Source organism: Hemicordylus capensis, chromosome 17 (assembly GCF_027244095.1).
Source record: "Hemicordylus capensis ecotype Gifberg chromosome 17, rHemCap1.1.pri, whole genome shotgun sequence".
NCBI lineage: Eukaryota > Metazoa > Chordata > Lepidosauria > Squamata > Cordylidae > Hemicordylus > Hemicordylus capensis.
In genome coordinates, this window is record NC_069673.1 from 12,916,455 (window position 1) to 12,941,619 (window position 25,165).

The 25,165-nt window shown below is 50.8% G+C and overlaps 1 protein-coding gene across 1 annotated transcript in view; it reads right to left on the reverse strand.

Moving 5' to 3' along the window:
* The window catches only part of MAPKAP1 (MAPK associated protein 1), a 112,561-nt gene that overhangs the window by 15,798 nt on the left and 71,598 nt on the right, over positions 1 to 25,165 (reverse strand). Inside the window, exons 8-9 of the mRNA XM_053282117.1 lie at positions 13,327 to 13,434; positions 5,775 to 5,915 (exon numbers count right to left, since the gene is read on the reverse strand). Coding sequence (XP_053138092.1) covers positions 5,775 to 5,915; positions 13,327 to 13,434 — 249 coding nt within the window. The remainder of the gene's footprint in view (positions 1 to 5,774; positions 5,916 to 13,326; positions 13,435 to 25,165) is intronic.

Genomic DNA, 25,165 nt, shown 5'->3' on the forward strand with positions numbered 1-25,165 from the left:
AGGAACCTCCCCGAAGCTAAGCAGGTCTTGCGTGGGTCAGGGCCTGTATGGGTGGCCATCTGGAACACAGGAAGCTGCCATTTACTGAGTCAGACCCTTGGTCCATCTAGCTCTGTAGTGTCTACCCAGGCTGGCAGCGGCTTCGCTAAGGCAGGAGCCTCTCTCAGCCCTCTCTTGGAGATGCTGCCAGGGAGGGAACTTGGAACCTAGATGCTCTTCCCAGAGAGGCCCCATCCCCTGAGGGGAAGATCTTACAATGCTCACAGTTCTAGTCTCCCATTCAAATGCAAACCAGGGTGGACCCTGCTTAGCAAAAGGACAATTCAAACCTCACGAACGCTGCACCTTGGGTCCCAGGTCGGAAGCAAGGCGGGAGGACAGTGCACAGAAATACATGTGAAAATGTATTTCACAAGCCGCGGAAAACCGTGGCTGTGTTGTGATCAGAGATCCAGCGTGGTGTAGTGGTTAGAGTGCTGGACTAGGACCGGGGAGACCCGGGTTCAAATCCCCATTCAGCCATGATCCTAGCTGGGTGACTCTGGGCCAGTCGCTTCTCTCTCAGCCTAACCTACTTCACAGGGTTGTTGTGAAAGAGAAACTCAAGGATGCAGTACACCGCTCTGGGCTCCTTGGAGGAAGAGCGGGATGTAAAATGTAAATAAATAAAAAATAAAAATAAATAATCCCTTTGAACTTCATTAGCAAAACAACAACAACCCACACTCAAGCCTAACAGCCGCTCCACTCATCCGAGATGCCAAAGGAGCAAACTAAGAAGTTAATCCATCCTGGGACACACACAGTAATTTATAACAGATTCTGTTATGGCTTTCCGCCCTCCTCTCGCCTTTCCCCTTCTCCACCAAAGCAACAACCTTGCCGTGCAGAGCAGAAAAACGGACAGCAGCTCATTGCTTAACTCCCAGTTACAAGGTTTCTCCCCTGACATGGCTGACCAAACCTCTCTCTCTCTCTCTCTCTCCTTTTTCATGGTGGCAGCTATGCGGAGAAGCCTTAAAAGTAATTACATTTTTAGGTCATGAGTTATAGGTCAAGGTCAGCCTGAAATAGGCAAAAGGAATAAAGGAGTATTTAAAAACAAGACATGGGGGAGACCATTGCTTTGTTTAAAGTTAAAAAGAAAAAAGAAAAAAGAAAAAGTGGGTGGGGGAAAGCAGATATACAGCCTTTCACAGCTTTCCTGCAGATTCCTTTGAGAAATGAGGAGAACGCATCTAAAAGGCTGATACACACACACACACACACACACACACACACGTATATGTAGAAGCTAGCTTTTTAAAAATGCAGCTGATTTCTTCCAATTACCATATTTGCCAAATTTTAACCCCTTTGGGTCAAAAGACCTCGTGGCTGCCATTTCACAGGGAAGCAGGGCCTCGATCCGTAGTTCTACATGCAGGCAGAGACTCTGAGCCTCTTTAGCAAATTAAAAAAAAAAAATCCACCCAGATCCACCCTCCTACCCTGCAAAAGTCCACCAACTTATCAGAAAGGAAAAACAAACGGTTTACAGAAAGCAAGACAAAATAAAAAAAAAATAATTAGGAACACAGGAGGTTGCCACCTTCTACCAAGTCAGACCCTTGGTCTATCAAGCTCAGTATTCTCTTCACAGACTGGCTGCAGCTTCGCCAAGGTTGCAGGTTGCAGAATCTCTCTCAGCCTTATCTTGGAGATGCTGCCAAGGAGGGAACCTGGACCCTTCTGCTCTTCCCAGAGCGGCTCCATCCCCTCAGGGGAATATCTTGCAGTGCTCACACTTCTAGCCTCCCATTCATTTGCAAAGCAGAGTGGACCCTGCTTAGCAAAGGGGACAAGTCACGCTTGCTTCCCCAAGGCCAGCTCTCCAATCTGGCCTTGATCGTGGCTTCAAAATGTATGGACTCTCCTGGGGACAATGGATGGGTCTGCGTCAAAATCAATATCCAATCAGTTCCCCCCGGTGACGATTTCCTCCCAAGATTCAGGGGACGTCCTGAATCATTCAATCTCTGCGGCATTAGAAAGAACGGTGTCATCGACTCTGGGGAGCACCCACGTGGAGCCGGTGTGTTCCTGAAGACCGTCCCAGGAGACCGTTCACCGGTACACTCCCAATCTATATGCTTGCAGTGGTAGGGCCAGAGCATGGAATACCCACAGGGACCTAGAGAGCTGCCTTATGCAGCGTTAGAGCCCTTTGGGGACAGGGAGCCATCTTAGTTATCTATTGATTATTTCTCTGTGTAAACTGCTTTGGAAACTTTTGTTGAAAAGTGGCATATAAATACTATATGTAGCTGCCATATACTGAGTCAGACCCTTGGTCTATCTAGCTCAGTATTGTCTTCACAGGCTGGCAGCGGCTTCTCCAAGGCTGCAGGCAGGAATTGCTCTCAGCCCTATCTTGGAGATGCTGCCAGGGAGGGAACTTGGAAGCTTCTACTCTTCCCAGAGTGGCCCCATCGCTAAGGGGAATAATGGACCGTGCCCACACCTGTGGTCTGCCACCCAAATGCGAACCAGGGCGGACCCTGCTTAGCAAAGGGCACAATCCATGCTCGCTGCCGCAAGACCAGCTCTCCTCCCCACAGCCGAACGCAAAGGGCGTGGGGGCGACCTACACGTGTGCGGTGTTAAACGGTCCTCCTGCGGGGACCCAGCGCAACGCAACCCTCATTTGAAACCTGACCACTGTGGCAGAGCCTGGAGCTACTCCGGCAGCAAGGCGTGCCTTTCAATTAATCAAGCGGGGGCAATTTGTCAGTGCCCCCCCCCACCCGAGATACCATATTTCAATTACACGCGGTGTCAGGAGCCCCAAAAGGACGCCCGGAGTGTGGAAATAATATCAGGAACGCTCGATCCTCCATCGGGGGGATCTTTATTAGGACATTTCACTCCAGGCAGCCCCATCATTAGCTGTCCAAAATCTACATCTCGCCCCTGTGAAAATATTATCAACAGCTGTCACTTTGACGTGAAAAACTTCTCCGGATTTCCGCCCGCCTCCCCGCGCCCTTTTTGGCTTGCCGACGGCCCAGGACGAGCAGAGCAAAAAGAAAACGGTGCCGATCTTCTCTAATGGAAATAAACTCCGGTAATGTTGCCTCCCCCTCTTCCTCGATAAATAAAAACACACACAAATGGCCCCCCTCCCGGTGGACCTCTCCTTTCCCCTCCCTCCCCCTTTTCGGAAAAAAGGAACCACCAACATAATCCACTTGCCGCAACTCCGCGCGTCCTGCCCGGAGTCAATCCCGCTAATGCGCCCGTGTTAATTTGATCGGATTTGTCAGGTAACTCCACTGGAAAATTATATAAAACTGTTCCAGATGAACAGATGATAGTGACATGAATTAAAGTGATAGAACAATAGTGGAATATAAACCAGAAATGACACCCAAAGTGGTTGTTGATTTATTGCCCTCCTGAATCTGGTTCTGGGTTTCCATGTATATTAGCACTACAAATCTGGGTCCATTTAGCCAGGAGATGCTCATACATACATCACTGGCTCCTGCTTCAAGCCAAGGTCATTTCTCGTGGCATCAATCTTTCCCGGCGGAGGCTACTTTCCGGGGGGATTGGAGGCAGCGGCGTCTCGGATGGAGCGGTTTCGCCCCTCGCTCCTCCCCCCACCCCCGCCATCCCGTTCCATCTTTTCTTTTATCATGTAAAATACACTTTAAACTTCCTATTATTTTTATCTGCAAAGTACTGCGGCTGAGTCCCCATCTATCCTCGCGCTATCGCTGCATCCCTTCCCACCTGCTCACTCACAGGCGTCTCGGCGGCGGGCCGGATCCTTTGTCAACGCGGGCCTCCTCGCCGGCCCCGTCCCTCTCAGCCCCTGCCACCGTCGGTATCTTGCTGGGCTGTTGGCACGCAGATTACAGCCAGATCCCGTGGCATGGTTAACGCCCGGATCCTGATTGCCTTTGCCTGGGGAAAAGGCCAGCCCTGTCTACTCCGAAGCTTGCCTGCGTCGCATTTGATCCACTCATTTACACCCCGGTTTTGAAATTCCAAATATCCTTTTCCCAACGAATGCAAGGGAGGGGTTTGCTCCTAAGAATGTGTGTAGTGTGGCTGTGTGGGGCCACAGCTCCGGGGAAGAACATCCGCATGGCATGCAGAAGGTCCCAGGTTCAATCCCTGGCAGCATCTTCAGGCAAGGCTGAGAGAAACCCCTGCCTGGAACCTGGGAGAAGCCACTGCCAGTCAGTGTAAACGATCATAGGCTAAATGGACGTAAGAACTTACGGGCAGCCCTGATGGATCAGGCCCAAGGAGGCCCATCTAGTCCAGCATCCTGTTTCGCACAGTGGGTCCACCAGATGCCGCTGGAAGCCCACAGGCAGGAGTTGAGAGCATGCCCTCCCTCCTGCTGTTGCTCCCCTGCAACTGGGACTCAGAGGCATCCTGCCTTTGTGGCTGGAGGTGGCCCATAGCCCTCCAACTAGTAGCCCTTGATAGACCTCTCCTCCATGAAGTCATCCAAACCCCTCTTCAAGCCATCCAGGTGGTTGGCTGTCACCACATCTTGTGGCAGAGAATTCCCCAAGATGCTCAGCCTTTGTGCTATGGACACCATCCTCATGTTCCACGTTGGCGTACGCGGGTTTTACAGACCGGGGGAGGTAAACGCCCCGTTGGCGGAGGGGCCATCGCACAAGGTCCGTCCCTTTACTCTGAAACACGCAAAAGTCATTTGTTTCCCAGTAACAGGCTCTCTCCGTTAACCATTTATCTTTAGTGATCTGTCACGACCTTTTCAAGCTCTTATTTCTGACAGCTTCCAGATACAAGGGAGTCAAACTTCCCTGGAAGGAAACCATCACCCCGAGATAGTTTGCTCAAGAGCAGAAAACATGCCGAACGCTGCCCTCCATCAGCACCAGCATATAAATCCTTCCTTAACAAGACAGTAGAATAAAAAAGAAAGAAAGAAAGAAAAGAACAGGAAAAAACAGAGAAAAGGAACCTCCAAGAGGACGAAACTTTCCAGGAAATAAGTATCTTGCTTATTATTATTTACATTTTATATCCTGCTCTTCCTCCAAGGAGCTCAGAGTGGTGTACTACATTCTTACGTTTCTCCTCACAACAACCCTGTGAAGTAGGTTAGGCTGAGAGAGAAGTGATTGGCCCAGAGTCACCCAGCAAGAATCATGGCTGAATGGGGATTTGAACTCGGGTCTTCCTGGACCTTGACCAGCACTCTAACCACTGCACCATGCTGGCTCAGCCAAGACCTGAAGACTGAAGAAAGAATGGCCAAGTTCAAAAAGCTTTCGCCAGAGCCGAGCGTCCTCTGCTTCAGAAATGAAATGAAATGAAAATTCCGCACCCTATCCAAATTCTGCATCAGGAAAATTATTCCGCACTCTGCCCAAATTGTGCATCGGACAGGTTCTGCAACCTGTCTGAATTATGCCAACGGTTCGCTTTAAAGCGATAATCTGATCTACCGCTTCCAAAAAACACAAGCCACTTGCGGGGTGTGTGTGTGTGTGTGCCACATTTCAGAGCACTTCCCCCTTGTGAAATTTCGCCACGAAACTCAGAACTGGCTAAGATTCGGTTTGGCCTCTCGGCGAATCGACCCCCTGCATCGAAGTACAAATGGGAAGGAAGAGCCCTCTCCGCCAATAAATGTAGAGAGAACAGGACAAAAGGCACGTTGCAAAACATTCCACACAAGCTGTAGCATTGGTGGAAGGGTGTTACACTTCTGTTGGTGTCACGTGGGTGGGTCGATTTACCTAACTGAACGTCTGTGGTGAACCGGAACTTGTGGATCATGTTGACTTTGAACGTCTTGTAGTGGTGGCTGCTCAGCATGTCCTGAACGGTCGCGATGTCAATCTGGGGGTCCTCCTCCGAGATCTCCTCTCCGCGGGAACCTACACACAATGGAAGAGCAAGAGAGGCCTGGTTGCCATCAAGTCGCACACACCTAGCACAAGGTAAGGAACGGGGAAAGTCGCCATGACGCCATAATACGCGAAGCAGTCCAACTGCCATCGATTGGGGTATGTGTTAAGTAGAAGAGCCACCGCTTGGAAAAGGTGCCTTTTCGCTCAGATGGTCATGGAGGCCAGCAATCAGGTATGATGGGATTTGTAGTCCAAACTCTGCAGCCCTGGTGTGGACAAGACCAAGCTAGATGGATCCATGGTCTGACTCGGTATAGGGAAGCTTCTTATGTTCTGGGGAAGTTGTTGTACAGTCCTCCCTCTCCAACCACGGGTTCCCCAATCACGGATTGAATATCCGTGACTGGGAAATTGTCCCCTGAGTATCTGTAGTTTGGCAATTAAAAAAAAAAATCAGGTATTTGGGGGGGGGTAATTTCTGGGGGTCAGGGGTGATTTTTTGGTGTTTCGGGGGTCATTTCTGGGGGTTAGGGGGTGATCCTTGTTTTTTGGCCATTCCACGACCACAAAACCCCTAACCCCGTTTCCTATTTCCTATTGCTCGTCTACCGCAAGTTCGCCAACCGCAGGTTTTTCAGGAACGGATGGAAATCCCTGTAATATACAGGTCATGGTCTGGGGGCTAGGGGGATGTGTCCCCCTCTTCACAGCCTAGGGACCTAGGAAGCTGCCTTATACTGAGTCAGACCCTTGGTCCATCTAGCTCAGCATTGTTTACACTGACTGGCAGTGGCTTTTTTAAGGTTTCAGGCTCAGCCCTACCAGGAGATGCTACCAGGGAGTGAAGCTGGGACCTTCTGCATGGAAAGCAGATGTTCTTTCCCTGAGCTGTGGCTACGTTCCCCAAGGGGGAACATCTTACAGCGCTCACAAGTAGTCTCCCATCCAAATACAAACCGAGGCAGTCTCTGCTTAGCAAAGGGGGCAACTTATGCTCACTACCACAACAGCAGCTCTCCTCCCTTTCTTTTGGCCCTTTTTAGGGGTTGTGACTCTTCGCATTTCCGAGGAACCCTAGCAAAGGTTAACCCACCCCAAGCCTAAAGTTGGAGCAGACTACAGGTGAAACTTGGAAAATTAGAATATCATGCAAAAGTCAATTAATTTCAGTAATGCAAATTAAAAGGTGAAACTGATATATGAGACAGACGCATTACATGCAAAGCGAGATAAGTCAAGCCTTAATTTGTTATAATTGTGATGATCATGGCGTACAGCTCATGAAAACCCCAAATCCACAATCCCAGAAAATTAGAATATTACATGGAACCAAGAAGACAAGGATTGTAGAATAGAACAATATCGGACCTCTGAAAAGTATAAGCATGCATATGTATTCAGTACTTGGTTTGGGCCCCTTTTGCAGCAATTACTGCCTCAATGCGGCGTGGCATGGATGCTATCAGCCTGTGGCACTGATGAGGTATTATGGAAGACCAGGATGCTTCATTAGCGGCCTTCAGCAATTCTGCATTGTTTGGTCTCATGTCTCTCATCCTTCTCTTGGCAATGCCCCATAGATTCTCTATGGGGTCAGGTCAGGCGAGTTTGCTGGCCAATCAAGCACAGTACACTGTATACTTTTTAGAGGTCCGATATTGTTCTATTCTTCCATCCTTGTCTTCTTGGTTCCATGTAATATTCTAATTTTCTGAGATTGTGGATTTGGGGTTTTCATGAGCTGTACGCCATGATCATCACAATTATAACAAATTAAGGCTTGACTTATCTCGCTTTGCATGTAATGCGTCTGTCTCATATATCAGTTTCACCTTTTAATTTGCATTACTGAAATTAATGGACTTTTGCACGATATTCTAATTTTCCAAGTTTCACCTGTATATGTCTCAATCAGTAAATATGTTTATAACTCTGTCCGGCAAACTGATAATTCAGAGAGCTGTGCCACTGTGTGGACGCTTCCAAAAAAAGCCGATAACATCTCATTAAGCCAAAATGCCAATTATGAAAACAAGTTTTTAAAAAGCCCCAAACAACACACACACTTTATGATGTTGGATTAACACCAATTTAAAAATTACTATAACGTGACATGTGCTTCGTTTCTTTTTCCCCCACACAGAGCAATTTCTATGCCAGCTGCTAATAAAGCATTTTAGCTGTAAATGATAATTCAGATGCTTTTAGATAAAGTGGTGCGTGGATATGGCTGAGAAAATTGATTTAGCATCTCGCCGAAGATACTTGGGAGAGTGACACATTTTGTTTAATACGCCAGCTAATGCAGTCCTAAAAGCCGAAACACCCGCCAGTTTTTCAGTGCTAAATTCTGCCGTGAGAGATTAATGAAAACTTTAGGGTGTTTCTTTCTTTTTTTTTCCTAAAAATTATTTTAATAAACGAGAAGATGGGATATTAGCAGAGAGGGCTGAAAAGCGGCAGTTAAAAGACGCCAGCGTGGCTTGTCAATTTCTGGACATTAATTCTGGGCAAGATGTGGCGTTCTTGGAACCGGCTTGACGTGATAATGCTTCTGGGTCTGACCTGCTAACCCTGGGGGTGTAAATCCATATCCCAAAACGGCAAGTTTATATCCATTCCTCTATAGGGAGGAGAGCTGGTCTTCTGGTGGCAAGCATGCATTGTCCCCTTTGCTAAGCAGGGTCTGCCCTGGTTTGCATTTGAATGGGTGACTACACATGAGCACTGTAAGATATCCCCCTTAGGGGATGGAGCCACTCTGGGAAGAGCGCCTGCATGCTTGCGCAGGTTCACGTCCTGGCAGTATTTCCAAAATACGGCTAAGAAAGCCTCCTGCCTGCAACCTTGGAGAAGCTGCTGCCAGTCTGGGTTGACAATACTGTGATAGATAGACCAAGGGTCTGACTCAGTAGAAAGCAACTTCCTATGTTCTAAGTGGCCCTGAAGGTGGGAGGGAACCCAGGTCTTGAGGCTTTGAAGCACTGCATGATATTCTCACATGGATTGTCTCCATTTCTGCAATTGGAAGCAGTGTAGGGAGCATCGAGTTCATTGGTCCATTGAGTTCAGTACTGTCTTCTATTACTGAGCGACAGCCCCTCCTAATACGGGAAACGGCTTTAGACCGAGTCAGGCCATTGGTCCATCCAGATGAGTATTGTCTACACTGACTGGCAGAGGCGATGTTACATAGAAAACTGCCATATACCAAAGTCAGACTCTTGGCCCATCTAGCTCAGGATGGTCTACCCAGGCTGGCAGCGGCTTCTCCCAGGTTGCAGGCAGGGGTCTCTCTCAGCCCCTCCCGGAGACGCTGCCAGGGATTGAACCGGGGACCATGCAAAGCAGACGCCCTGCCACTCAGCTGCGGCCCTGTCCCTGCATGCCGACGCAAGGCGCAGGCACGAGGCGGAATTGGGGAGGCAAGAGGGGGCGCCCGTTTGCCTTTCAAAAAAGCCCCCAGATCCCACACCCCAAAGAGATTCCGGGTGCGGCACCAAGGGCTTAAACCACGAGCAAAGGGTCAGTCGCGGAGGGAAGAAAAGTAGCAGGGCGTGGAGTTTGTTACAGAACATGCAAAGTGTGATGGTACAGCTGAGTGGTGGTGTTGGCAGCAGCCGCTGGAGTGTCAGAAGATTTACACGAGGATCCGGGAGGGGAATGAACAAACCCCGAAGAAACCAAACACCAGAACACTGAGCACCTTTTCAGGACTGGCTATGGGGTGTGTGTGTGTGTGTGTGGGTGGGTGTGTGTGTGTGTGCGTGCGCACCTGCAAACCCTCAAGTTCCTGGAGACAGCCGAGATCCAGGACAGGGTGGTGCAACTCCGGCCCGCCCGCAGGTGCTGGACTACAACACCCATCACCCCTGGCTACTGGCCGCTGCAGCTGGGGAGCATGGGAGTCGCCGTCGAAAAAGCAGCAGCAGGCCTGGAGTTGTGCAGTCCTGATTTACGGGGACCACATTTCTCTCTCTTCAGAGCTTTTTCTTGCTCTTCGGAGCGGCAGACACACAGGGGCGGAGGTCCGGATGGGGACCGCAGTGTGGCGGGAGGTGGAATCTGAAACCGGGAGAGGTTCTGAGCCCCCCTGCTTTGCTCCTCAAACACTCCATTCCTGGTATTTATTTACAATATTTATATCCTGTCCTTCCCGTGCAGTGGTGCCAAGAGCAACGCTCCGAAATGGTAAAACGATCCAGCTGGACGCCACAGAAGTCTGAAATCTCCCGGCAGGGAAGTGGTTAAAATGTTGGCCGAGGAGCAGAAAGCCCCGGGTTCCATTCCCCACTCAGCCAGTAAGCCTAACTGGGCGGCCATTGGCTGTTCAACATTTCCCTACCTTGCAGGGCTGTTGTGAAGATCGAGGGAGGAGGACGGCATACCCCACTACGAGCTCTTTAGAGTAAGGGTAGGAGGAAAGTGGAATAAATATTGCCATTAAACTCTCCTGCCATTTCTCTATGGCATGGCTTTTTGACTGGTGGTGCTCCAGATGCAACAAATTCATTTTAAAAAGAGAGGAGAGCTGGTCTTCTGGTAGCAAGCATGAATTGCCCCCTTTGTTAAGCAGGGTCCACCCTGGTTGCATTTGAATGGGAGACCACATGTGAGCACTGTAAGAGATTCCCCTCAGGGGATGGAGCCCCTCTGGGAAGAGCATCGAGGTTCCAAGTTCCCTCCCTGGCAGCATCTCCAAGATAGGGCGGAGAGAGACTCCTGCCTGCAGCCTTGGAGAAGCTGCTGCCAGTCTGTGTAGACAATACTGAGCTAGATGGACCAAGGGTCTGACTCTGTATATGGCAGCTTCCTATGTTCATACGCTCAACTGCTTGAAATATCAAAGAGTAACAAATCTCAATTTCCCCAATAAAACATGGTTAACCTTACTGTGGAACCCACCCACCCCAAACAACAACAACAACATTTCCCTTCTTACTTTAATGTACTAGTATATTGTTTAATGAAAGTTCTTAATTGTAATTCAATTAATTACACACCCAGAGTCCCCAATTACATTTTCCAATACGACACTGGCTTTGGAACAGGTCTAAAGGCACTTAAACCAATTTTAATATATTAAGGCCAATTTCCCTTGAATACTAATTACTATCTAATGATGAAATGAGAACCAGGAACTTTCTGGAAGACTGGATGGGGGAGTAATAAAAGTAAATTAACATGAATTGTTGGGGGACTTCTCGTAAAAGGAAGGAAGCAAAAGGAAATGAAGAAGGCGGCATTCTGCATTCCAACACAAATCTTACTGTAAGTTTCAAAATGTCCCGAATATGGGGAGTGTTTTGTTAATCTTCCTGACAGCAGCCCGCGCTGGGTGGCAAAGGAGACGTCTCGCTGTGCATTGGTGCCATTGTAAAGCCTTCCCTTTAAGATTAATCCCTTGAAATACAAATGATGCATTGGCCCACCAAAAAGGGGGAAAAAAGAAAGAAAGAAAAGAAAAAGCGGGGGGGGGGGAGAGAAGAGTATTTGGCATCTATTTTACATCTGCTCAGTTTTGCATACATAAAGGGATCATTTTTAAAATAATAGTTCTCGTGCTAGAAAGTCCGTATCTGAATAAATGACTAACTTTAATTACAGCAGCTAAAATTAGACGGAAATGTATTAGACAATTGCCACTGGGCACAAAATCTCTGACTCGCAGCTGCCTCCTACACCCCAGCCTTACTCTCAGTACGCCTTAATTCTTGGGACAAGGCTCCAGTCCTAAGCACATTAGCCAGGAACTCACCTCTGTTGATTCAGTGGGGCTTACTTTCAAATAAAGAGGTTTAGATGGATTGGGCCGTCTGAAAGGCGCTGGAGGGTTCAGATGCGGGGGAATCTGGTGGTAGGGCCCAGGCAATTTATTCGCTGCACAACTGGGGCAGGCTCAGAAATGAAAAACGCCAAGTCGGATCATTGTTGCTCTACAGCGCCACTCTGAGAATGGTGGGAAAGGGGTACTGCAGTTTGCCAGCTCAGCCAGACACAGGTCTGGGAAGCTGCTATTGTCAGCGCCACAGCGCCACTGCAGATGTGGCTCCCCTGTCTGAGTAACTTATAACCCAGTGTAACTTCCTAGCCTCGCAGGCACCACTGCCTTTTGGAACATGACCTCCTCCTTCGTTTGGACTCTTTCACCTGCCTCTGGCACTTCAGACTTGTGGCCAGCGCCTTCAGGAGTTGACCTTGCCTCTCCTGGCAAGAGTTCTTGCCTCTCCTCTCCTAACCTTAACCCCCGCTAACTGAACAAAGAGGTGAAGTTTAAAAGTAGTGATTCTTTTCATTTAGCAGGGGGAGAGCAACTGGCCCTATCCATCCCCAGCACAGCATCCCTCCAGTGGCTGTTGCTGGGGTCTATCTTCGGTTTCTTTTTTTAAATTGTGAGCCCTTTGGGGAGAGGTGCTATTTTAGCCATTTGATTTATTTACTTACTTTATTTATTTCTATGTACACTGCTTTAGTAAACGTTTGTTGAAAAATTGTATATAAATATATGTTGTATTTGTATACATTAATTGCCCCTTGTCCGACTGCTGCTTCTGGAATTTGACCAAGGACTGTTCTGGAGCATCCTAGTTGCCTCTTGCTCCCTTCCCTCTACTAATTTCTTATTTGGGACAAAACCAACAACTCTCCAGGTAGGGCTGGGAAAGACTCCTGCCTCAAACCTTGGAGAGATGCTGCCAGTCAGTGTAGGTAATGCTGAACTAGATGGACCAAGGGTCTGACTCAGCAGACAGCAGTTTCCTTATGAGAAAATGCTGCCAGTCAGGGTTGACAATCCTGAGCTAGATGGACCAATGGTCTGACTCGGTGTAAGGTGGCTTCCGACGTGTCTATGAAATCAATTAAAAGTCAACGGATCCGTCAGCTGTGGCTTCCACAGAGGAGGCTCTTTCTTCCAGTTAGCACTGGAAAAACATCCCGGCAAGGTCTGGGCACGGAAAGTTGCTTCTGTGGATTCCCGGGGAACCAAGAGAAAGATCAAGGCCTGGAAGGCGCTTGAAGCTCAGAGCACCCCTGGCTACAGCTCTGGCTTCTCAGCACAACCGGGCGGGAGCTGACCCCCAACGGGTATTTTTCAGGGCAGTGGGGCTCGGAGAGAGGCTGGGGTGCAAGTTGAGCAGCCTCTGAACAGGCTGCTCAACTGGACGAGCGCGGAGGAGAGCGGAAAAGGGATCAATCACGGAGTGAGAGGCTACAGACTCTTTAACCGAAAAGGTATGGAATCCCTCACTGGAGTTTGGGAAACAGAAGTCGTTTGGGCAGAGACGGAAGCCGCCCCGAGGTGGAGGGAGAGGGGAGAGAGACCCAGATCCTTTTCCAACTCCGCTGGCCCGGCCAGCCGAGCCTGAGGACGCCACGGACGTGCGCTCCAGCCGTTTCGACGAGAGCAGGACAAGAGGAAGGAAAGGGGCCCACGTACTATTCTCGCGGACGAGGCAGAACTCCAGAGTCCTCTGGCTTTCCAACGTGCAGTCTAAGTCGACGGGGACGTTGGGCTCGCTCTGTTTCTCCAGCCGGTATCGCGGGCCTGAAAAGAGACAAAGAGAGTCACAAGATAACGTGGACGCAGGGGACAGGAGGAGGAGGAGGAGGTTAGGACGCCGCCGGATCCGTCGAAACCAGGACACAACCCTCTGCAGGACACCCGGGCTCGGTTCACTCAGGTGCCCTCCAGCAGGGTAGCAGAGGCACTCATCCTGTAAAGGAGCCCAGCGCAGGGTAGATGGTTCTGTTTGTCCTCACGACAACCCTGCGGGGCACAGGTTAGGCTGGGGGAGAGGGCACTGGCTTGGAGTCACCCACTGAGTTTCATGTCCCCATGGGGATCGGGACCTGGGGGGCTTCCCGGAACGTGCCCCGCACTCTAACCACTACACCTTGCTGCCTCGCCACGCGATTTCCCCGTCTGATTGGATCCGATCTGTGATCCGGTTCCATCAGAGTCCTCCCAGCATCCCAAAGCCAGAAGAGCATTTACAAGTCTTGAGAACACACTGGGCACATTAAATAAAATAAAAAAATAAAATAAAAACAAAAACACAGCCTCAACCACCGTGCCCCTAAGAGACGGAACGTGTGAGCCGATTAATTTTAAAACGGGACCGCGGTCCGGTTTCCATTGTGGCCCCTTGCTCTTCCTCCTCGTCCCCTCCCTGCAGCCTGGTGAAGAGCACTCTTTGGCTACAGCGTGTGGCTTTTGAGGCGGCAGGGATTTGTGGGTGGGGGGCGGGGAGGGAGATTCTGTGCTCTGGGTGCCTTTCCGAGCAGATGCCGAAAAGTGACCGATTTGCGGGCCACGAGGGAAAAGCGCCGCCAAGTCCCCAAGCGGTTCCATGTCGCTGGTTCCAGGCGTTTAGGGAGCCAATTGCCGCTCGGAGGAACAAATAAGCGCCAAAGAGAAACCAGTGGGGACCAGTGGGAGGGAGGGGGGAGGGAGAACAAAGCAGGCCCCCCCCCCTTCGCCCAAGAGACAGGCACACACAAAAGCAGCGGCCCTCGATCGGATCGCAAAGAGGGAAGAGCTCGCGTCTCCGCTTTTCTTTCTCCTTTGTACGCTGCGTCTGCAAGAACTCGCTGCTGAGAACGTAGGCAAGGAGAGAGAACAAAAGGTCCGGCTTTGTCAAACAGGGGTGTGTGTGTGGGTGGATGGGTGGGGAACAGGCAACATTTCATTCGGCGGGGAGTGTGTGTGTGTGTGGAGTGGGGAAGGGAACGAGATCTATGCCAAAAGCACACTCTGAAACGGAAATTGTGCATCGTTCGCAGACGTGGCTTACGGACTGAGCCGGCTGGCGCAAAATGACCCCACTGAACCGAGAATTCTGCCCCCCGCCCCGTCCTCGGCATCCCAGGGGTCAGGTTCTGTTAAGACAGTTGCTGTTCACTGGGCAAATGAGGACCGGTGAGTTTCAGGGGAGAAGAGCTGGTCTTGTGGCTGTGCATATTAATTGTCCCCTTTGCTAAGCAGCATCCGCCGTGGTTTGCATTTGGAAGAGCAATGACTACTGCTGCTACTACTGATATTTATATAACACTCTTCAACAAAATTCTCAAAGCGGTTTACATAGGAAATATTAAAAAATACATATATAAGATGGTCACGTGTGAACACGGTAAGGTAGTCTCTGGAGGGAACGGGGCTCTACCTCGAAGGAATAGCATCTGCCTGCTTCCAGGCTGAAGATCCCAGGTTCAATCCCTTGCCGCCTCTCCAGGTGGGCTGGGGCTGGGAGAGACTCTTGCCTGAAACCTTGGAGAGCGGCTGCCAGTCAGTGTTGACAATAGTGAGCTAGCCGGACCAAGCGCCTGACTCTGGATGAGGCAGTTTTCTATGCGCCTAATGCAAAGGCCACGGTCCGGTAAGACTTCTATCAAGGCCAGCCAAAACGGCAGCAAATCGTAAGCAAGCTTTCGAATTCCACAGCTCTCTTCATCAGGCCGGATTTAAGCCAAGCAAACACAGAAACGGGGTGGGGGAGAGAGAAAATAAAGTTGAGCATAAACTTAATGGCCCAGGAGTCGGCAATTTGATTAATTGCCTGCCTTTTAATAGATTAATCAATGGGATTAAACTTCAAATACAATGGCATGCTCCCAAAACCTTAATACGAGGGCCTTTTTTCCGGAGATACTGACAGAAGCGCATGAGATAAAATCCATGAAATGGGAACTTGGGAGACAAACTCTCACTGCTTGCTCGTAAGGCAGAGCAGACGTTTCTGCAACGTTTGGCCCACGAGCCAGGCCCACACACTGGGGCCCTCGGTACAGTCTCATGCGTATGGTCTTTGTTAGCAAGCATCAACTTTGCTAAGCAGGGCCCACCTTGGTTTGGATCAGGCACAGGAGGCGTGGCTTAGCTCCCAAATGTGACTGCGTGGCGCCGCTTGGGAGCTCAATCAGGCCCCCCGCATCTGACATCAGACGCAGGGGCATGTCTGTGGGGTGAGAAGATCCCAGGTTCAATCCCCGGCAGCATCTCCAAGAAGGCCTGGGAAAGACTCCCAGCTGAAACCTTGGAGCACTGCTGCCAGTCAGAGTCGAACGGTCAGAGAAGACAGAACAGACAGCGCTGAGCTGGATGGACCAAGGATCTGTGGCGGGACAAGGCAGTTCCCTATGCTCCTGCGCCTTGACGACCTGCTTGTCAGCTTCCCATGGTTAACTGGTTGGCCAGTTGTGGGTCGCGGGATGTTTGACCATGTGCATTTTTGGTTTGATCCCGCAGGGCTATGGAGAAGAAAGGGGTGAGACCGTCAAGCATCAAAAATGCAGCGTACGGGCCACGTGGACTGCCGAGTGCATGTTGAATGCAACACATGAATGACCGTGCACGACAGTGTTCCTTGCAACAGAGACTCTCAGATGCCACTGACTACAAAACCAATCACCCCCTGCTGCCATGGCCTTTGGCGGGGGGTGATGGGAGTTGGAGTCAACACCTGGGTTAGACACAGGGTGAATGTAACATGTGGATAGTTCTCCGCGGTCCTCATTATTATTTGGGGTCGTCTTCTTCCTCAAAGATTCCACGGAGGAAAAATGTTTCTTTCAGCCCCGGGGAGCCTGAAGATTTTAAAGACGAAAGCCCGACACCCAGCCGCAACCCGTGAAGGTTAAACCCTCCCACCTCCTGCGATTCCTCTCGCACCTAAACCGAACAAAATAAAACTGTCCCTTCTGATGACGAGGAGTGTAACCAAATCAAACAGGCTGCTCAGAAAGAGAGAGAGAGAGAGAGAGAGAAAACTGGCCCCTATTACCCCGAGCCTGTCCTGCCGGCCGGCTAAATTGCACAGCCTTCAGCGCGGCTTTTGAGCGGCCGACCCATCAGTTCTCATTTCTAAAACTTATCCTTTCAGTCAAGGCGAGAAAAAGGAGCAATTCGAACTTTTATCTCCTCCACAAAGTGCTGTTATCTCGGGCTGATGTCAGGAGCCTCTATCTCTCTTTCTGCTGACAAGCCGAGACGAGGGAGATAAGATTGGGAACGAATCTCACTTCTCAGAGTAAATAAATAATCAATACTCATCTAAATGTAAATGAGAAAGTATCCCCCTCTGATAACAGGGCTCTTATCAAAGAACCAATTCCCCAGCAGACAGTGGGGGCCCACCCCCCGCACCAAATAACCATCACTCCGCACGGGCCTAATGGCGAAAAATGGTCACTAAATTGAACCGATCACCAGAGATCAACTAAGTTCAGGCCAGGGCGACTTTCAGGCCCCCAATGTTTGGGAATGCAATTCTGCCCCCATTAACTCTCAATCGCAAGGCAGAACGCAGAGGTCAAGGGAGATGAAGCCGACCAATAACAAGCCCCCCCCCCCCACAAAAAAAACCCTACGCTCTTTTTTGCTTTCCTTTGGGAAAGAAAAACAAAAACCAACCAACACACACACACACACACACACACACACACACACACACACACACAGACACAGAGCAAATGCAAGGAGCTAAATAAAGAAGCCTGCAAGAAAAGATAACAACAAGAGGCTGTTCTGGAATGAATCAGGTCAGAATGAGGGGTGGGGTGGGGGGGCAACTTCAACCCATATGAGATTTTTTTTAAAAGGGTACAAAGATTTGCCGGGGTGGGGGTGGGGGTGGCTATCTGCTGGAAGATAAAGGGCCCAATCCAGAGGAATCCATGTACAATCCATCTTTATTTTGATCAAAGATCAAACACAAAGACTAAAACAAACAATAAATATATTGCAACCAGCTGGATCACGAATGCATCAATTGTTGCCATATTTTCACAAAATTTAGCTACCATGCAGGTTATGGTTTGAGCTGTATCAGAGAGCAATAAAGTGTGCCGTCAAGTCGATTTTGACTCCTGGCGCCCACAGAGCCCGGGTAGAATACAGGAGGGGTTGACCATTGCCTCCTCCTGCGCATTATGAGATGATGCCTATAGATTGCTCATCTGGTACCCGCGGACCCTGCAGACTTGAGCTCCTGACAGTGAGACAGGAGGTCAAGTGCTCTTCTGCATCCCATAGCTTGGCCAGGATGACGACAATTGTGTTGCAATTGTGTGGCAGCCAGAAATGTAATTTCAAGAATCAGATCCTTGGTCTGTGCATTTGGAACACAGGAAGCTGCCACATATTGAGTCAGACGATTGCTCCGTCTAGCTCAGTATCGTCTGCGCAGACCGGCAGCGGCTTCTCCAAGGTGGCAGGCAGAAGTCTCTCTCAGCCCGATCTTGGAGATGCTCCCAGGGAGGGAACTTGGAACCTTCAGATGCTCTTCCCAGAGCAGCTCCATCACCTAAGGGGAACGTCTTACAATACTCACACATTAGTCTCCCATTCAAACGCAAACCAGGGCACACCCTGCTCAGCAAAGGGAACAATTCGTGCTTGCTACCACAAGTCCTCGCCTCCCACCCCAGTGTTTATCACTCTCCCTTCCCTCCACCAGTCCCATGAATAGAGTTGTCTCCCCTGGGTCAAATTCTAAAGTATAAGCTCCTTGGGGCAGAGAAGCACCGTCTCCTATTCCTGAATGTTACACTGACGTCACTAGACACACTTTATTACTGTTGTCGCTGCTGCTGTTCTGTATTTGAACTGTAAGCACCTCAGGGCTAAGACCTGACACTGGCTTCCTGAAAAACTTGAGGGCTGATGGGGCTATTTATACCTAAAGCGCCTGTTAGAAAAGCAACATGTCCATACAACGTGCAGGATGGAGAGCCCGTCTTGTCCGAGCAAGCATGAATGATCCCCTTTGCTAAGCAAGATTTACCCTGGTTTGCATTTGGATGGGGGACTACGTGTGAGCACGGTCTGCTGCAAGATATTCCCCTTAGGGCAGGGCTGCTCAGCTTCGGCCCTCCTGCAGAAGTTGGCCTACAACTCCCACAATCCCTGGCTATTGGCCACTGTGGCTGGGGATCATGGGAGTTGTAGTCCAAAAACAGCTGGGGGGGGCCTAAGTTGAGCAGGCCTGCCCCTAGGGGTTGGGGCCATAGTTCCATGGTCGAGCATCTGCTCTGCATGCAGGGAGTCCCAGGTTCAGCCCTGGCAGCGTCTCCAGGTAGGGCTGAGAGAGGCTCCTGCCTAAAACTTTGAAGACGACGCTGCCAGTCAGTGCAGACAATCCTGAGCTGCAGTGGTCTGACTCAGTATAAAGCAGCTTCCCGTGTTCCTATGTAATTTGGGCGGAAAGCCCTGGCAAACGGATCTGTTCACACTTCAGTTTCCACACCTTTAAAATCCCAACCGAAGCCGCTTTGGTTAGGCGGGGGAGAGTATTCCAAGCCCTGAACTTCTGCGTGGAAATCCAGCTGCTGCATGTTACGTTAGGAACATGAGAGCCCTGCTGGATCCGGCCCAAGGCCTATCGCGTCCAGCATCCTGTTTCACACAGTGGCTGACCAGAAGCCTCGACGCCCGCCGTTATGCCAAGACGATGCGAAGGATGGAAACAAACCCTAGCTCTCCGGAGCGGGTCCCTGCCACCGGATCCGTTTCCTCTTACCCTGCGCGGCAGCGGCGTTACCGAATTCAACATCCCGTTTATCTGCGTCTTTCTGCAGAAATACGGAGGGCTTGAATCCGTGGAAATAAACAGCCATTTATTTGAAACAATTGTTTAAAAAAAAAATGGCAAAGAAAGAAAGGAAAGGGGAAAGGGGGGCGGGGGGAGTTTATGGAAACCAGTGGTGTAATGCATTCAAATAAATGCCAGGACCGGTTGACAGAGAGCCAAGGTGTTAAATCACACTGCTTAAGAATTCAGCTGCGGGAACCCGATAGTAAATCCAGAATGACACAATTTCCAGCGATGGCAAGAGAGGCCCCTGACATCTAGTCCGGGACACAAAAACTACAGCGGTTCAAACCCATTTTACTTAACACTGCCTTGACAGCTGGCGAAATGAACGAATTTAGTCAAAATGCACCTTAAAATAAATAAAGGGTCTTCCCTCGATGTATGCTCTCTGGAGCGGAGGGGTAAGCGGGGAGGGGTGTCCCCAAGGAGGCTTTCCCAGCGTTAAAAAGGGGCGATTTCCCAAACGTGTTCCAGTACAAAGCAGCAGAAGATCTTTGGGCTGAAAAGGAGAGCCTCAAGGTCTATAATAGAGATATGTTGGGGGATTGTCTACCCTGACTGGCAGCAGCACTACCAGTCTACCCTGTCTGGCAGCAGGTTTCAGGCAGGAGTCTTTCTCCCAGATTGACCTGGAGATGCTGTCAGGGGTTGAAGGTGGGACCCCCTGCATGCAAGCAGATGCTTTGCCCGTGAGCTGCAGCCCCACTCCGAAGAGGAATATCTTACAGCGCTTATAGGTAGTCACCCATCCAAATGCAAACCAGGGCAGAACCTGCTTAGCAAAGGGGACAATTCCTGCTTGCTGCCGCAAGTCCCGCTCTCCTCCCCAAAGCTATGCTCGCATTGGCTGCCTGCTTGTCTGTCTGCTTCCTCAAGAGCAGAGGAATGATCAACTTGCACACGCTTCTATGGATTTCAAAAGACAGCGATGGCTACTAGCTCAGAGGGCTTTTCGAGGAGAATGAGGCCAGTTTTGGAGGACAGAGTCCTGATGGCTATTGTCCTCAACTCCTGAATGAAGCTTCCACATCCAGTGGCAGTATACCTTGGAGTAGCAGGCGCTGAGGACAAACCACAGGGCTGACCATATGGCGGGGAGAGGGGGAGAGATCCTCAAATGTAGCACCCCTACAGAGGAAAGACCTTTGGAAAAGATCATTGAAGTCAGCAAGAACCACATAGTACAAAAGTCGGCCTACTCCCCTACAGACAGAAAAGGCTTTCAGGTTTTGGTGCGTTCTCATGCTTTGATTGTCCTGATCATGGGTGCCTGGAGTGGCCACATTTGCAAGGGTGTTTTAAAAAGCTTCGAAGCACTCCAAAAACAACTCTTCTTATAAATTGGGATCAATGTTAGAGAAAGAAAGGGTGATCACAGAGAAAAAGCTCTAAGCACAACCATCTGAGCACGTCTTCCCCATCTCTAGGGGGGCAGAGCTTACCAAAGATCGGAACATAGGAAGCTGCCAGATACTGAGTCAGACCCTTGGCCTATCTCGCTCAGCATTGTCTTCACGGACTGGCAGCGGCTTCTCCCAGGTTGCAGGCAGGAATCTCTCTCCACTCGATCTTGGAGATGCTGCTGCCAGGGAGGGAACTTGGAGCCTTCGGCTCTTCCCAGAGTGGCCCCATCCCCGAAGGGGAAATAATCTTACAGTGCGGTCCCTGCTTAGCTAAGGGGACCAGTCATGCTTGCTACCACCAGACCAGCTCTCCTGAGATCTTTGTATGCCAAGATTTTGGTGCCAATGGCCAGCATTTGTGGGCCTGCCTCGTCACTAACACATGCGAGGGATAAGAGAAGGGAAGCCGCTACGAAACCAACGGTCTCGGAGAAAGGAGCCCTCTCCACCACCGGGATAAACGGCCTTTGCTCAGCTTGGAGCATCCACATCCCCGACAGCAGGGCGCTCTCCCCGAAAGGCAGCTGTTTCCATTTCTGCCGCAGCGGGCCCCGCCTCCCTCCGAATGGCAAACGCGCCCAAGCGCCCTCGGCAAGCCGTCCCGGCCGCAACCGATGGAAAAAGGCAGGTCACGTCGATGAAATGTTGGCCAGGAGTGCTTGTTTATAACAATTAGATGCGAGGAGCGTTTTGCTCTTAAAAGGACTGGGGAGGATTCCTGGTTCAGGGGGTGGGATGTGCTCGCAGCTGGGAACAGCTGTCCAGGAACGACTGGTTAGTGTGATCTTCTTGCAAAGAATCTTGGTGTCTCTCCAGGTGGGGGAACTGGAGGCGCTGTTAAGGCGGTCCGGAGGGCGAGCGGGTCGGAGAAGCCACAGTGCTGCCTCCTTTTTCATGGGCTCGGGACGCACAGGAGTGGCCTGCCCACCAGCCCCCTTATCCAGCAAGGGAGTAGGGCGTGGATATGTGCAAATGGAGCTGCCTTTTACTGAGTCCGACCACTGCTCTGTCCGGCTCAGGACCCTGGCCGTCAGCAGCTCTCCAGGATTCTTAGACATAGAGCAGGTACTCAAAATCTGGAGATGCTGAAGGCTGAACCGGGAAACTTCTACATGCCAAAGCAGTGGTCCTGGAACGCCTTCCTGAGGAAGCTGCCATATACAGAGTCAGACCCTTGGTCCATCCAGCTCAGTATTGTCTACCCAGACTGGCAGCAGCTTCTCCCAGGTTGCAGGCAGGAGTCTCTCTCAGCCCTATCTAGGAGATGCTGCCAGGGAGGGAACCTGGAACCCAGATGCTCTTCCCAGAGCGGCTCCATCCCTGGAGGGGAATATCTTCCAGTGCTCACACACATCAAGTCTCCCATTCCTATGCAAACCAGGGCAGACCCTGCTTAGCTAAGGGGACAAGCCATGCTGGCGACCACAAGACCAGCTCCCCACCCCCAACCCCTCCGAAAAAGGAGCTAATTCCCAATTCTGCCCGGCTCCTTCCATGATCTTTCCGGCCTCCAACCTCATCTAAGGCGCTAGCATTTTTGAAATGAGAAACTCTCCAACTTGGGGACTCAAGCGGAGGAAGCGAAAGGTCATCAGCCGAAATACTCCCAGCGGGGCACAGGGAGAGTCTGCTTCAGCGAAAAGTTATTAGGACCATTAAAATTGAACGGGGCCATTTTACAAGTGCAGGATGAGGTCCAAGGCTTTCAAAAGATTGAGAAAGGCCTATTTGCTTAATGGAAAGCTGGAAACTCCATCGCTGCAGCCAGGCGGGTATTTTGAAGGGATGGACTTTCCATCTCATCTCATCTTGGAATGGCTACCGTCTCTTTAGTTAAATTAAATACCCTTCCGGCAATGTCGGATTGTAAAAGGTGCATGAATTGTCCCCTTTGCTAAGCAAGGTCTGCCCTGGTTTGCTTTTGAATGGGAGACGAGAAGTGTGAGCACTGGAAGAGATTCCCCTTCTTAGGGGATGGGGCCGCTCTGGGAAGAGCATCTAGGTTCTAGGTTCCCTCCCTGGCAGCATCTCCAAGAGAGGGCTGAGAGAGACTCCTGCCTGCTGCAACCTTGGAGAAGCCGCTGCCAGTCTGTGAAGTCAATACTGAGCTAGATGGACCAAGGGTCTGCCTCAGTAGAAAGCAGCTTTATAGGAAAACAGAACGCTGCCTTATGGCGAGGCAGACCATTGGTCCACAAATTTCAGAACTGTTTGCACGGATTGGTAACGGGTTCCCCAGGATTAAAGGCAGGCCCACCTGGAGATGCCAGGGAGTGAACCTGTAACATTCTGCATGCAGCTGCTCTCCCCAGAACGGCCCTATCCTCTAAAGAGAATATCTTCTAGCGCTCACATGAGGTCTCCCATCCAAATGCAAACCAAGGTGGGCCCTGCTTAGCAAAGGGGACAATTCATGCTTGCTCCCACAAGACCATTCAGGGCCTAACAATGGGCTGGCGAGGTCAAGCAGCCTTTGGAAAATCAAGGATAAGACCCCCTCGAGATTTCGAGCAAGGACATTCCCATGAAAACTGGGTCAATTCAGTCAGGAGCCCAATCCGCTGAGCACCTCTGCTGCCTCCCCGTGACAGGTCACCTGGTATCACATCCTGAAGTCAGAAGGGGCATGATTAAAAATATAACGGGAAAAAAATAAAGATTATAAAGGGGGAAAACTAGGGAAAACCCAGAGTCTCCCCCCGCCTTGGAAAAAAAACACCTCTGGGTTTTTTCCTGGTAAAAAAGGGAAAACAACTGCCGTTTCTAGCCCGCCAGTTCCACATGGAGTCCAGCCTCCCGCGTTTGCTGCCTGCCTGGGCCTGCAAACACAGCGGAATTGCCAAGGACCTGGGGGGGGGGCGCTACGTTTGACTTGGCAGCTCACAAGTGGCTGTGTGTGCGTGTGGCACTGCTCCAAGCTCTCCTCCTCCGGTGGTAGGGGACATGGCCGGCCGGGATTGCCTCCGCTGCGGCCAGGCCCCGCCGGCAGCCCCGTCCCCTCCGCCCTACGCCGCTCCTCCCTCCCCGGCTCTCGTTTGCCAGGCGTGCCGCTGCGCACGCAAGAGGTTAACTATACAGAAGATAAAGTACGGCGCTTCGTTATTTTTCATTACCATAAGAAAACATCCATTACGTCTCCCTATTTTATGAACGCACGTTGGGGGAAATCCATTATGAGAAGAGCAATTGCAGTTGCCTCTCCCGTGGCAAGAAGAATGGGGAGGGGGGAAAATAAACACAAAAAATAAAGAGAGCGAGAGAGCAGGAGAGCGAGCGAGATTGGCTTGAAGGGGGCGACGGCGAGGTGAACGCAGAGACAGAGAGAACAACAACAAAAAAAGAGGACCAAAACACACACACACACACACACACACACACACACAAAACCACCCCACCGATCTCCATAGGCATCTCCTGATTTATCCAGCTTGACTTCAACTAATTAAACATCTGCCTCGACTATTTCCTCCGCAGATTTATCATCCCCTTTCTGTGACAACGCCTGTTTGTTACTGGCTCCCTCTCGCCCCCCCCCCGCCCCCCGCCCCAGGTTCCCCCCGCCCTAAAAATCTTGCTAACATCCACAGAAACTTCTTCCAGATCCCTGTTTGGGGATGTGACAGGGAAATGATACAGTATCACCATTAACCCCCTGCTGCTGTCCTCTGCGGAACTGTCGTTCGCCGCCGCCCTGCCCACGAAAGGAGCATTCTTGAAAATAACCCGCGTCCTTTACGAAGCCACTCGCAGCGGCCGCGATGGCTTCGGACCTCCGAGGCCCAGGTCAAGGTGCCAGCGGTCACCTTTTCAGCCGCGAAAGCCGCCTGGACTGGGGTTAGCGTGTGACTTCTCACAGTGGGACCAGTCGGTGTTCTGAGCGCCGGGATCACGATGTGGGCCGGGGATGAAACGGCCTCCCCATCTTCATATTTTAGGGGTGCAGATATCCTGCGAGGTTAAGAAGGCTTTCTAGGACACTCTCATAACTGAATAACGAGGCATCTTTGAAAGTTACCTTTAGCCCGGGGAGAGCAACTGGCCCTATCCAACCCCAGCACAGCAGCCCTCCAGTGGCTGCTGGTGGTCTCTACCCTATGTTTCTTTTTAAACGATCTGGGACCAGGTCACTAGAGAACGTGCCTCATCCCATATGTCCTGGCTCAGAACTTAAGGGCATCTCCAGGGCCCCTGCCAAATGAGGAGAGGCGAGTTTCTACTAGGGAGAGGGCCTTTTCGGTGGTGGCACCCCATCTCCGGCAGAGCCTCCCTAGTGAGGCTCGCC